We start from the raw sequence: 12,542 nt of genomic DNA, 5'->3' as shown, positions 1-12,542 counted from the left end.
AATCTTTCTTTCCTAAGGAAGAAGAAGCAGTTGAGATGAGATCTCTTCTGCTACTCGGCACATCTGTCTTTTCATATTTAAAAATATATTTATAATGAATTGGTACTCGCCCGGTACTGACTACTGAGCGATCAATTGCTATACTTTCCGCTCCGTTTCCTGATCACCACTAAGAAATTGAACCAGAGATATTTTTTATAATTTTTTTTGTAGTATATAAAGTGTTGATTTAGCTTTTGCTAATTTCAGGTCTCAATGCTAGTTTACCCCATTGCATTGCAATTTTCAGGTCTCACTGTATTGCAATAAGTCATCCCAAAAAAAAAGTAAAAAAAGTTTGCATTTTGCATAGCTGGGTAGAGTGAGTGAAGTCTTAAAGTTTCTCAATTAGGTTTCCAAATACTATATTAGATATAGAACCTTTAAAGCAAAGCTATGGCGGCAGCATTTGTTGGAGGGGCTGCTCTTGGGGCAGCATTTGGTGAGGGCTTTGCAGTGTTACATGACACGGTTAAGGATGTGGTAAGCAAAGCCCGTATGTTCAAACCCATTCTTAAACGCCTAGGATCCACGTTAAATCATTTGGCACCAATGGTCGGCGAAATAACACAATTAGGCGAACAACTTGATCTCCGAAAAGTGGAAACAGAGAACTTGATCAAAAATATGAAAAAGGGAGAGAAGCTGGTTCGCAAGTGCTTGAAAATGCGGTGGTGGAACTACTGTTTCAAAGTCTATTACTCTTCCAAACTTGAAGAGTTGGACAAAGAAATTGTCAGGTTCTGTCAGGTTGATTTGCAAGTGCATAGCACAAGGAATGGGTTGAGGACTTTGGTAAATGTGAATCTTATTCTGAAGAAAGTGGATTCGGTTGTGGATAGAAAAGGAGTGCCGTGCACAGTTCGTGATCCCCCGGATTTTACAGTCGGGTTGGATATGCCAATGAAGGAGTTGAAGACACTGCTGTTGAAGGAGGAAGTGCAGCTGCTTCTACTGACTGCTCCTGGAGGATGTGGGAAGACCACATTGGTCCAAATGCTTTGCCAGGATGATCAAATTAGAGGTAATTCCATCTCTTTTGTGTGTCAGTGTGTAATTTTACTTTCTAATTGGTTAGCGTTTTGGGAAATGTAGTTTGCGTACTTTTGAAGTTATTTATAGTGCTAGTATGTGGATCCTTCATAGTATTGTAAACCGTTAGATAGTAGCAAAAACAAAATACATTGTGAACTTCTTTGTTGAATCCTAAAACGAATTAATGTAGTAAAAGAAACGAGATGGTTATTTTTTTTTTTTTTAAAGGAAATTCTCATATCTTCATAATTGGTGGTGTTTCTCATAATTTTTTTTTTCTCACATCTCAATGTTTGCTTCGATTGGGATCGGGTATTCTGTTCATATGACTTGGCCTTTATTTGAGTAATATTATGCGATATGAAATGTGCCTCTGTGGCAGTTTTCTAACTACATTGCGTTTGGACAGGAATGTTTGAGGACAATGTTCTCTTTGTGAACGTTTCAAAAACTCCCAATGTGAAGGTCATTGTGCAGAAACTATTAAATGATAACGATATGCAGCCTAATTTTCAAATTCAAAGTGATGAAGATGCAATCGACCAGCTGTCCCAACTGCTGAATCATCTTAGCCCTAATCCTATATTGTTGATCCTAGATGATGTCTGGCTTGGATCAGAATCCCTTCCTGAAATGTTTAAGTTTAATCTTCCCAATTACAAGATCTTGGTTACTTCAAGAACTGCATTTCCAAGATTTAAATTTACATATCACTTAAAACCACTAGATGATGTTGATGCAATGACTCTTTTTCGTCACTCAGCATCCCTACATGATGGGAGCTCTTATGTTCCAGCAGAAGAAGATGTCAAAAAGGTACTTTGTCAATCTTTGAGAGATATAAAAAGCTTATCAAAAAAAAAATTCTGTGAGATATATATATGTTTTCATACACATACATTTAAGCTTTGCTTGGGCCAAAAATTACCCCTTTAGCCTCCAAACAATAACTGAGTTTATCTGGTTCCTTGAATTGCAGATAGTAAGAGGCTGTGGGGGATTCCCACTAGTCATTAAAGTGATTGGTGGCTCACTGTGTGGGCAGCATGCAGTAGTATGGCACAGTAGACTAATGAAATGGTCTGATGGTCAATTTTATTTTAGTTCTGATACGGAGCTGCTTGCTCATCTTCAAAAAAGCCTAGAATTTTCAGATGACAAGGTCATCATTAAAGAGTGTTTCATGGACCTAGGTTCATTTCCCGAAGACCAAAGGATCTCTGCTGCTGCCCTCATTGATATGTGGGCAGAATTGTATGAACTGGATGAAGATGGCATCCAAGCCATTGCCAATTTGCAAGAACTCACCATTCGAAATCTGGCTAGTCTTGTGATGGCAAGGTATGCTGGCTTTTATCTCTGTACTACAGTTTTCTTGTTGTGTGATTTCTTCACGTGATTACTGCTAGTTTCTAGTTGTATTGTGCCATAACTCTATACCTGGCCTTAAGGCCCAAAATATTTTTCTTATGGCTTAATTAACTTCTGATGGCACTTGATAATATGTTATTATAGTTTATTTGGCATGTCAATGGCCGATTTAGGATTTTTCATACCATTGATTTGAAGGTGATTGATTACTAAAAAGAGCTAGAAAAAAGGAAACTTATGCCAATCTAGAAACAATAAGAGATTCCAAGTTTCCAACTACCGTGCCCTGGCAAAGATGGGTATTTCAAATTTTATAGTAAACACCTTTTGCATCTTGTCTGGCATACACTTGAATATAATTATTGTAGATGGAAACTGATAGTATCGATTTCCCTTTATTGTGTCATTATATTCTTAATTTTGTTGGACGATAATGGAACATATATTTTTCATATGTGAAGCTGAAATTTTTGAATATGTTCTAAGCTTTTAATTTTTCCCATTCACAGGAAAGATGCAAGTGAGGTCAAAAGCTATTACAATGAAGACTTTGTCACACAACATGATATTCTTAGAGAGCTTGCTATGCATCAGAGCAGCCAGGAGTCTGTAGGACAAAGGCCAAGACTGATTATTAACATTAGTGGAAACAATCTACCAAAGTGGTGGACGGAACAAAAACAGCAACTCATTAATGCTCGCCTACTATCTATCTCAACAGGTTGGCACATTTTCTCTCTATCAAAGACACACACAGACATACACAATATGTAATTTACATAATATTGATGGCTTGTCACATTGTATAACATTTTTTTTGCAGATGAATTATTCTCGTCCAGTTGGTGCAACATTCAAGGATCCAAAGTTGAGGTTCTAGTTTTGAATTTTCATTCAAAGACTTACAACTTACCTGAGTTTGTGGAGAAAATGGATAAACTCAAGGTTTTGATAATCAATAATTATGGTTTCTTTCTTTCCAAGATATGCAATTTTCAATTGCTCGGGTCTCTACCCAATTTAAAAAGAATCAGATTAGAGAAGGTTTCAATTTCTTCCCTTCGCAAGACCCTTGTACCATTGAAGAGTTTGAAGAAAATATCCTTGTTTATGTGTAATATTGGCAAGGCTTTTGAGAATTGTACAATTCAGGTTTCTGATGCATTTTCAAATTTGACGGAGATAAACATTGACTATTGCAATGATCTGGAGGAATTGCCTATTGGGCTATGTGATATCGTCCACCTCAAAAAAATTAGCATCACCAACTGTCATAAGTTGTATGCACTGCCAGAAGAAATTGGAAAGCTGGTGAATTTAGAAGTGCTAAGGCTTAGGTCATGTACTGATTTGTCAGAGCTACCTGATTCAATCAGAAGCCTCCATAAGTTAAGCATTCTAGACATATCTGACTGCCTAAGCATTATGAAGTTGCCAAAACACATTGGTGAGTTGTGTAATTTAAAAGAGCTTAACATGAAAGGGTGCTTGAGATTGCGTACTCAATTTCCAGAATCAATAATGGATCTTGAGCAGTTAAAGCTTGTGGTATGTGACGAAGAGAGGGCCAGGTTGTGGGAGCCTATCAAGGAATTCCTCACCGAGCTCAAGGTAGAGGTGGCTGAAAAAGATATCAACTTGAATTGGCTTCCCAAATGATTTCTGAGAACTGTTCTCCTTCAAAAATGTTGTTGGCTCTAATTCCTTACCAACAAAGGACAATCTGCTCAAAAAAATCAATATTAATGACCCCTCTTGTCTCCTTTGTGGTTTCGAAGTGGAGATTTGTTGCCATCTATTCTTTGGATGCCCAGTTGCCAAAGTAATCTGGGCACTCTAGCTGTTGGGATTTCAGGTCTGATGAGCACCATATTCTACCTGCACGGATATCATCAAGCTAATTTTGGACCCTCCTCAAGCTCTATGCCCTTCTGAAGACCAATGGCTTATTCCCCTTCACATGGCTCTCATTCTTGATGAAATCTTGCATCTTAGAAATCAAGTTTCTTTTCAGGAGGGACAGGTTGACATTCCAAACCCCATCAAGTAGATAAACTTCAAGTTCCTTGAATTTTCAACTTTGTTGGAATCAGAAAAGCCCTCTTTCGCTGCACCAGCTGTATTTAGATGGGAGCCCCCTCCCCCTGGATGGATAAAACTTAACGTTGATGCGGCTGTAGCCAAGTCTTCTTCTGCCCTCACAGTTGTTGCTAGAGATGACAAGGGCATAGTATCCAAAGCCTGGTCCAAGACCCACCATCCTTGTCCCCCTATTGCAGCTGAAGCCAATGCAATTTTGTGGGCTGCCCAGTTAGCAATCCAAGAAAGATGGCCACGTATCATTATTGAAGGAGATGCAAAGCGATGTTTTGACCCCCTGTCTGTTGAAGATGTAATTCCAGACTGGTCTATTACTAATTTAGTTTGTAGTATTTAAAATCTTAAAGTAGGTTTTGTTCAGTGTTGTTTTCGTTGGGTTAAAAGGGAGTGTAATTTTGCAGCTCATGTCACTTCAAAAGTATCTCTTGCTATTAGTGAGTCATTTTGTTTTAATAAGGATAATCTCCCTAGAGTTGTCCACTCTGCCTGTTTGGGAGATTGTCTCTCTGCACTTCCAGTTTGAATAAAAGTTGAAGTTTATCAAAAAAATAATAGCGGAAATATGCTAAATCAACAGCAGCAGCTAAGAAAATGAAAGAGGAGGGCTTACAAAATAAAGGATTATTTGTTTCCAATAGTCATTTATTTAGTTGGTGGATAGGAATATAATCTAATGATTTACTGATAACTACATACAAATTTAGAAAATAATAAAGTTTAGCTACAAAATTGGTTTTCTTAAACGCCTAGCATCCACGTTAAATCATTTGGCACCAATGGTCGACAAAATAACACAATTAGGCGAACAACTTGATCTCCGAAAAGTGGAAACAGAGAACTTGATCAAAAATATGAAAAAGGGAGAGAAGCTGGTTCGCAAGTGCTTGAAAATCCGGTGGTGGAACTACTGTTTCAAAGTCTATTACTCTTCCAAACTTGAAGAGTTGGACAAAGAAATTGTCAGGTTCTGTCAGGTTGATTTGCAAGTGCATAGCACAAGGAATGGGTTGAGGACTTTGGTAAATGTGAATCTTATTCTGAAGAAAGTGGATTCGGTTGTGGATAGAAAAGGAGTGCCGTGCACAGTTCGTGATCCCCCGGATTTTACAGTCGGGTTGGATATGCCAATAAAGGAGTTGAAGACACTGCTGTTGAAGGAGGAAGTGCAGCTGCTTCTACTGACTGCTCCTGGAGGATGTGGGAAGACCACATTGGTCCAAATGCTTTGCCAGGATGATCAAATTAGAGGTAATTCCATCTCTTTTGTGTGTCAGTGTGTAATTTTACTTTCTAATTGGTTAGTGTTTTGGGAAATATAGTTTGCAGACTATTGAAGTTACTTATAGTGCTAGTATGTGGATCCTTCATAGTAACGTAAACCGTTAGGTAGTAGCAAAAACAAAATACATTGTGAACTTCTTTGTTGAATCCTAAAACGAATTAATGTAGTAGAAGAAATGAGATGGTTATTTTTGTTTTTTTAAAAGGAAATTCTCATATCTTCATAATTGGTGGTGTTTCTCATAATTTTTTTTTCTCACATCTCAATGCTTGCTGCAATTGGGATTGGGTATTCTGTTCATATGACTTGGCCATTATTTGTGTAATATTATGCAATATGAAATGTGCCTCTGTGGCAGTTTTCTAACTACATTGTGTTTGGACAGGAATGTTTGGGGACAATATTCTCTTTGTGAACGTTTCAAAAACTCCCAATGTGAAGGTCATTGTGCAGAACCTATTAAATTATAAGGATATGCAGCCTACTTTTCAAATTCAATGTGATGAAGATGCAATCGACCAGCTGTCCCAACTGCTGAATCATCTTAGCCCTAATCCTATATTGTTGATCCTAGATGATGTCTGGCTCGGATCAGAATCCCTTCCTGAAAACTTTAAGCTTGATCTTCCCAATTACAAGATTTTGGTTACTTCAAGAACGGCATTTCCAAGATTGGAATTTTCGTATCACTTAAAACCACTAGATGATGTTGATGCAATGACTCTTTTTCATCGCTCAGCATCCCTACATGATGAGAACTCTTACATTCCAGCAGAAGAAGATGCCAAAAAGGTACTTTGTCAATCTGTGAGATATATATATATAGCTTATCAATATATATATACACACACACACACCTGCCAAAATTATGTTTTCATACATACACATACATTTAAGCTTTGCTTGGGCCAAAAATTACCCCTTTAGCCTCCAAACAATAACTGAGTTCATTAAAGTGATTGGTGGCTCACTGCGTAGGCAGCATGAAGTAGTATGGCACAGTAGACTAATGAAATGGTCTGATGGTCAATTTTATTTTAGTTCTGATACAGAGCTGCTTGCTCATCTTCAAAAAAGCCTAGAATTTTCTGACGACAAGGTCATCATCAAAGAGTGTTTCATGGACCTGGGTTCATTTCCCGAAGACCAAAGGATCCCTGCCGCTGCCCTCATTGATATGTGGGCAGAATTGTATAGACTGGATGAAGATGGCATCCATGCCATTGCCAATTTACAAGAACTCAACATTCGAAATCTGGCAAGTCTTGTGATGGCAAGGTATGCTGGCTTTTTATCTCTATACTACAGTTTTCTTGTTGTGTGATTTCTTCACGTGATTACTGCTAGTTGTATTATGCCGTTACTCTATACCTGGCCTAAGGCCCAAAATATTTTTCTTATGGCTTAATTAATTTCTGATGGCATTTGATAATATGTTACTGGAGTGGAGAGAATCAGAGAATGAGAGACAGAGAGAGGCGGAGAGCAGAGAGAAAGGTAAAATTTTTAGGGTTTGAGTTGTTTTATTTTTTTTGATTTGTGATTGTTTTGTGGTTAATCTGTTAGACCGGATTTGTAGTTTATCCGGGTTGATTTTTGGTTTGTCTAGAGGATAATAATGTTTAACCGGATTTACTAAAATTTTTGTTTTTTGGTTAAAAAGATGTGCCAGATTTTTGTAATTCATGATAATCATCTAAAACTAAATTTTCTTTTTTTTTTTTGCCCCTAGTACCCCTTATTTTTTAAAATTTTGGGGTTTCCCTTCCACTTGGGGGCCTTATGCAATTGCCTGGCAAAGAGGGCTGTTTCAAATTATGATATTTAACACCTGTTTGCTTCTTGTCTGACATACACTTGAATATAATTATTGTGGATAAAAACTGATAGTAGTATCTATTTCCCTTTGTTGTGTCATTATATTCTTAATTTTATATATTTTGCATATGTGAAGCTGAAAATTTTGAATATGTTCTAAGCTTAAATTTTTCCCATTCACAGGAAAGATGCAAGTGAGGTCAAAAGCTATTGTAATGAAGACTTTGTCACACAACATGATATTCTTAGAGAGCTTGCTATGCATCAGAGCAGCCAGGAGTCTATAGGACAAAGGTCAAGACTGATTATTAACATAAGTGGAAACAATCTACCGAAGTGGTGGACAGAACAAAAACAGCAACTCATTAATGCTCGCCTATTATCTATCTCAACAGGTTGGCATATTTTCTCTATCAAAGACACACATAGACATACACAATATGTAATTTACATAATATTGATGGCTTGTCACATTGTATAAAATTATTTTTACAGATGAATTATTCTCGTCCAGTTGGTGCAACATTCAAGGATCCAAAGTTGAGGTTTTAGTTTTGAATTTTCATACAAAGAATTATACATTACCTGAGTTTGTGGAGAAAATGGATAAACTCAAGGTTTTGATAATCAATAATTATGGTTTCTTTCATTCCAAAATAAGCAATTTTCAATTGCTTGGGTCTCTACCAAATTTAAAAAGAATTAGATTAGAGAAGGTTTCAATTTCTTCGCTTTGCAAGACCCTTGTACCCTTGAAGAGTTTGAAGAAAATATCCTTGTTTATGAGTAATATTGGTAAGGCTTTTGAGAATTGTACAATTCAGGTTTCTGATGCATTTCCAAATTTGACGGAGATAAACATTGACTATTGCAATGATCTGGAGGAATTGCCCGTTGGGCTCTATGATATCGTCCACCTCAAAAAAATCAGCATCACCAACTGTCATAAGTTGTTTGCACTACCAGAAGAAATTGGAAAGCTGGTGAATTTAGAAGTTCTAAGGCTTAGGTTATACTAATTTGTCAAAGCTACTAGATTCAATCAGAAGCCTCCATAAGTTAAGCACTCTAGACATATCTAACTGCCTAAGCATTATGAAGTTGCCAAAACACATTGGTGAGTTGTGTAATTTAAAAGAGCTTAACATGAAAGGGTGCTTGAGATTGCGTACTCAATTTCCAGAATCAATAATGGATCTTGAGCAGTTAAAGCTTGTGGTATGTGACGAAGAGAGGGCCAAGTTGTGGGAGCCTATCAAGGAATTCCTCACCGAGCTCAAGGTAGAGGTGGCTGAAAAAGATATCAACTTGAATTGGCTTCCCAAATGATTTTTGAGAACTGTCCTCCTTAAAAAATGTTGTGGGTTCAATATGTTATATCAAATTGAAATATGCTAAATCACAGTCAATGCCAACATTAGCTGCTAAGAAAATAATAGGGGGGAGCTTACAAAATAAAGGATTTTTCCAATAGTCATTCATTTAATTGGTGGATAGGAATATAATCTAATGCTATATTGATGAGCTACATATAAATTTAGAAAAAAATCTTTTTAGATGGAAACCGGATAGTATACAACTTGGTTTTGGAAGATATGGCACTAAAAGCAGTGTACTAATCCATCTATATTTAACTTCTGCATCGTCTTAACCTCTGCCTCGAAGCTTTGGAGTTTGGACACTACATGAGCAGGGTTTTTGAGCCTCAAACCATTTAGTCTTTTCTTTGCTCTTTGCCATCTAAAGATTTTGATTCATTCTGAGATTCTGGTTCAATTTAGTCCATTCACTGAAAATTTTAAAAATATATTCTATGAAAAGATGTGCAGTTGCTGTAGTTCAATTTAGGCAAAAACACATATTTGGTCGATATTTTGACCTCGTTTTCAATTTGGTTCTTAAGTTTTTACAACTTTCAATTTGGTCGTTATATTTTTAAATTTGTTGTCATTTTATTCCTTGCCAACTTGCTTATGAAAAAAGCACTATTAACAGCAAGTATAAAATCATCTGAATTTGCAATAATTGTTTTGTCATGAGATTTGGAACTCTCCCAAGATAGCTAGTCAATAATTCACCTTAACTAAGTGATATCCCGCCACCCCCTTTCTCTCCCCTAAACTGACAGCAGAGAGAATAAGAAACAGAAACACAACTAGTACATTTGAAAATCCAAAGACACAGCATATCTTCAACTGAGGAGCCGGGCTTCCATTGAACAAAGTGTTTTCTAGCTTCTAGTCACGATGGCATATTTGCTTCACCAAGAAACAAAATAACAAGGAACTGAATATATAAAGTTTCCATTGCAGGGGTAGGAAAGAACAAATTTTCATTATTATAAAATAATAAAAAAGGAAAAAATGCTTCGATACCATAGCATGGCAGTAGCTGACTCCAGATATAAGTTGTTGAAAAGCCTGTTGTCATTCCTGGTGGAGTTTAAATGATTCCAAATGCAACTGCAAGCTTCTCATTTTGGTAGGAAAGATTTTGCTGTTTATGCTCCTTAAATCATGTAGCACAAGTATAAAGGGTGAATTCTATTGGCTACAGCCTCCAGGTATAGAAGCCCATATTACTTTATCAAGCTTCTTAGGCATTTTGTTAATCCCCATATGATACTAACACAATGATTTGTTACACGTGTTAAGCTGTCTTTTCCTTTATCAAACAGAAATATTCAAGTCCTTTATCAACTAATCCAGCATGAATACAAGCGGAAAGAACCCCAACAGAAGTAACATGGTCAGGCTGCGTACTTGGTTTCAGAAGAAACTCAAAGAACTTTAGATTCATTCGGTTGACCATTTTGAGCATTTCTAACAATTAGGAAAGTCCATGAAACTATATCTGATAGAGGCATCCCTTTAAATACCTTTGTTGCATTCTTAATAGTCCCATACATAGAATCCATATGAACAATAGTACTTGCTGTAAATGAAAAGGGATGAAACCTTTATCCGTGTTATGTAGCCATGAACTTGCTTGCCCAGGTCCTTTACAACATGATCAGCACAAGCATTCGAAATCCCCACAAACGTTGATTAATGTCTAATTAACCCCTGATGTCTTCAATGCCCTAAACAAAGAAGATCAGTGTTCCCATCTTCCCTATCCATTACTAAGAGAAGAGGCATCAGTTGCACTGAACACGTTAGAATGCAGACACATGTCCAATTTTGGACATGTGTCCATCTCCCAATGTGTTTAGTGCACTAATGCATAGAACACAAGTCATGTCCTATTACTAATTCATCAATCAATATTGTCCAAGAAACAACATCCCTATCCACCACCTTGTCAAAAATGTGCCTAGATTGTATATCCTAAATTGGATAAACACTCGAAACCAGCTCATCAGAACAAAATCCAATCCACATTGTATATCCATGAATCTCTCTGCCCATATGTAAGTTTGGAGTTGTAGACAGCAGGAGCACTAGATTTGGTGACCTTATTCGATTTTGAATTTTCATGTCTTTAGGCCAGTCATGATGAAGGCACCACAATATTGTTGCCATCAAAGAAAAATTATTCTTCCGAGTATTCATCGAACAAATTTCTAGTCTCTTTAAGCTTCCCTGCAGGCATAGCCAAATATCACCGTGTTCCAAGACCAACAATTCCTTTCACCCATTTCATCGAACACTTTCCAGGAATCCGGTGAGGAGATGATTACAAATGAAACCCAGGGCAAAATAGAAATTTAGCTATTAGGATTCAAAAAGTTATTTTATTTATTTTAACTCCTCATTTTATAACATACTTAACATCAAATACTTTATTTTTTTGTTTTTCAAAAAAAAAATATTCTTTTTTTTTTGCCATTTTACCCATTTATTTAAATATTATTTCTTTATTCTTATTTTATTCTTTCTTTTACCACTCAAACCACTCAGGTCTCTCTAACTTTTTATTTAAATAATTTTTTTTTGTGTTTATTATATTTTACTTTAACTAGATGTTAAATTTTATAAATAAAACCTAGATGTTAAAAAATTTTAAGTTTGGCACCTTTGATACTGTGGGTTTTTTAGTATTTTGGGTACTAAAATATTTTAGCACATTTAGTGTGTGTTTAGCATGACTTAATTTTGCTAGCTTATTTTACTATTCAGTTTATTTTTGCTACTATTCATGGGTCTCATTACACTTTTTTGTACTATTTATGGGTTCTACTATACTATTTCAACTAACTTTTACTTTTATCAACATTTCATTCAGCAAAAAGTTTTCAATTTCAGCAAAAAATTTTCAGTTTCAGCAAAATAAGCGGATCCCAATTAGATCTTTAATATGAATGCTCTTTCAATTTTATCCTATTCAAACTTTTTTTTTTTCTTCCTATCTATAGCTTTCCAGGAACCACCTATCAACACGTTTTTTTTTTTTTCCTTCTTTTTTCTAATATTTCATTTTAACTAATTTAGTTAATCACATTATTTTTTATGTATAAAGGAATTGATAGATTAAAAAAAAGTCATATTAACATAATAATTATGATGTGTCACTTTTATAATGTGTCAAATTATTTCTTACATACTATATAATAGGGATATACGAGTAAATTTATATAAATTACATTTTTCTTCCTCTCACTTTTTTTCTCAATCAAACAAATGACATTTATATTAGTTTTCCATTATTCCAACCAAACAAACATGATGGAAAACTAAAATATTTTCTATTTTTCCACGATTTTTCAACATTCCAACCAAATAAAGCCAAAGTTGTCTATTAATTTTTATATCAAAGAATTAAGTTGGAAGACTAAGTGTAGATTGGTAAGGTAAAAATGTGTTATTAATGCATGAATTGGTGACTAGGTTTCATTACAAGTTAGGGGCATGCCTAATTTCCTAAGGATCAAAGCCTATGGTTGCTAGATTTTTAG

At 35.8% G+C, this 12,542-nt stretch overlaps 2 protein-coding genes across 2 annotated transcripts; both read left to right on the top strand.

The window, feature by feature from the left end:
- Positions 1–299: 299 nt before the first annotated feature.
- On the top strand, positions 300–5,039 carry LOC142623544 (putative disease resistance protein At5g66900). Its single transcript, XM_075796980.1, has 5 exons — positions 300–1,063; positions 1,484–1,890; positions 2,054–2,415; positions 2,955–3,166; positions 3,269–5,039. Exons 1-5 carry the CDS (start codon positions 436–438, stop codon positions 4,102–4,104), a joined length of 2,445 nt encoding a protein of 814 aa, XP_075653095.1. The 5' UTR covers positions 300–435; the 3' UTR covers positions 4,105–5,039.
- A 321-nt stretch (positions 5,040–5,360) lies between these two features.
- On the top strand, positions 5,361–9,141 carry LOC142623546 (putative disease resistance protein At5g66890). The gene is given in 6 exon segments (XM_075796981.1): positions 5,361–5,793; positions 6,213–6,619; positions 6,774–7,105; positions 7,829–8,040; positions 8,141–8,654; positions 8,656–9,141. Coding segments are annotated over 6 exon segments (2,181 nt in total). The 5' UTR covers positions 5,361–5,396; the 3' UTR covers positions 8,975–9,141.
- The last annotated feature ends 3,401 nt before the right edge of the window (positions 9,142–12,542 follow it).

The sequence above is a fragment of the Castanea sativa genome, chromosome 2 (genome assembly GCF_040712315.1).
Source record: "Castanea sativa cultivar Marrone di Chiusa Pesio chromosome 2, ASM4071231v1".
NCBI classification, from domain to species: Eukaryota; Viridiplantae; Streptophyta; class Magnoliopsida; order Fagales; family Fagaceae; genus Castanea; species Castanea sativa.
Note: the sequence above shows the minus strand (reverse complement) of the source record. Positions and strands in the feature narration are given on the sequence as shown.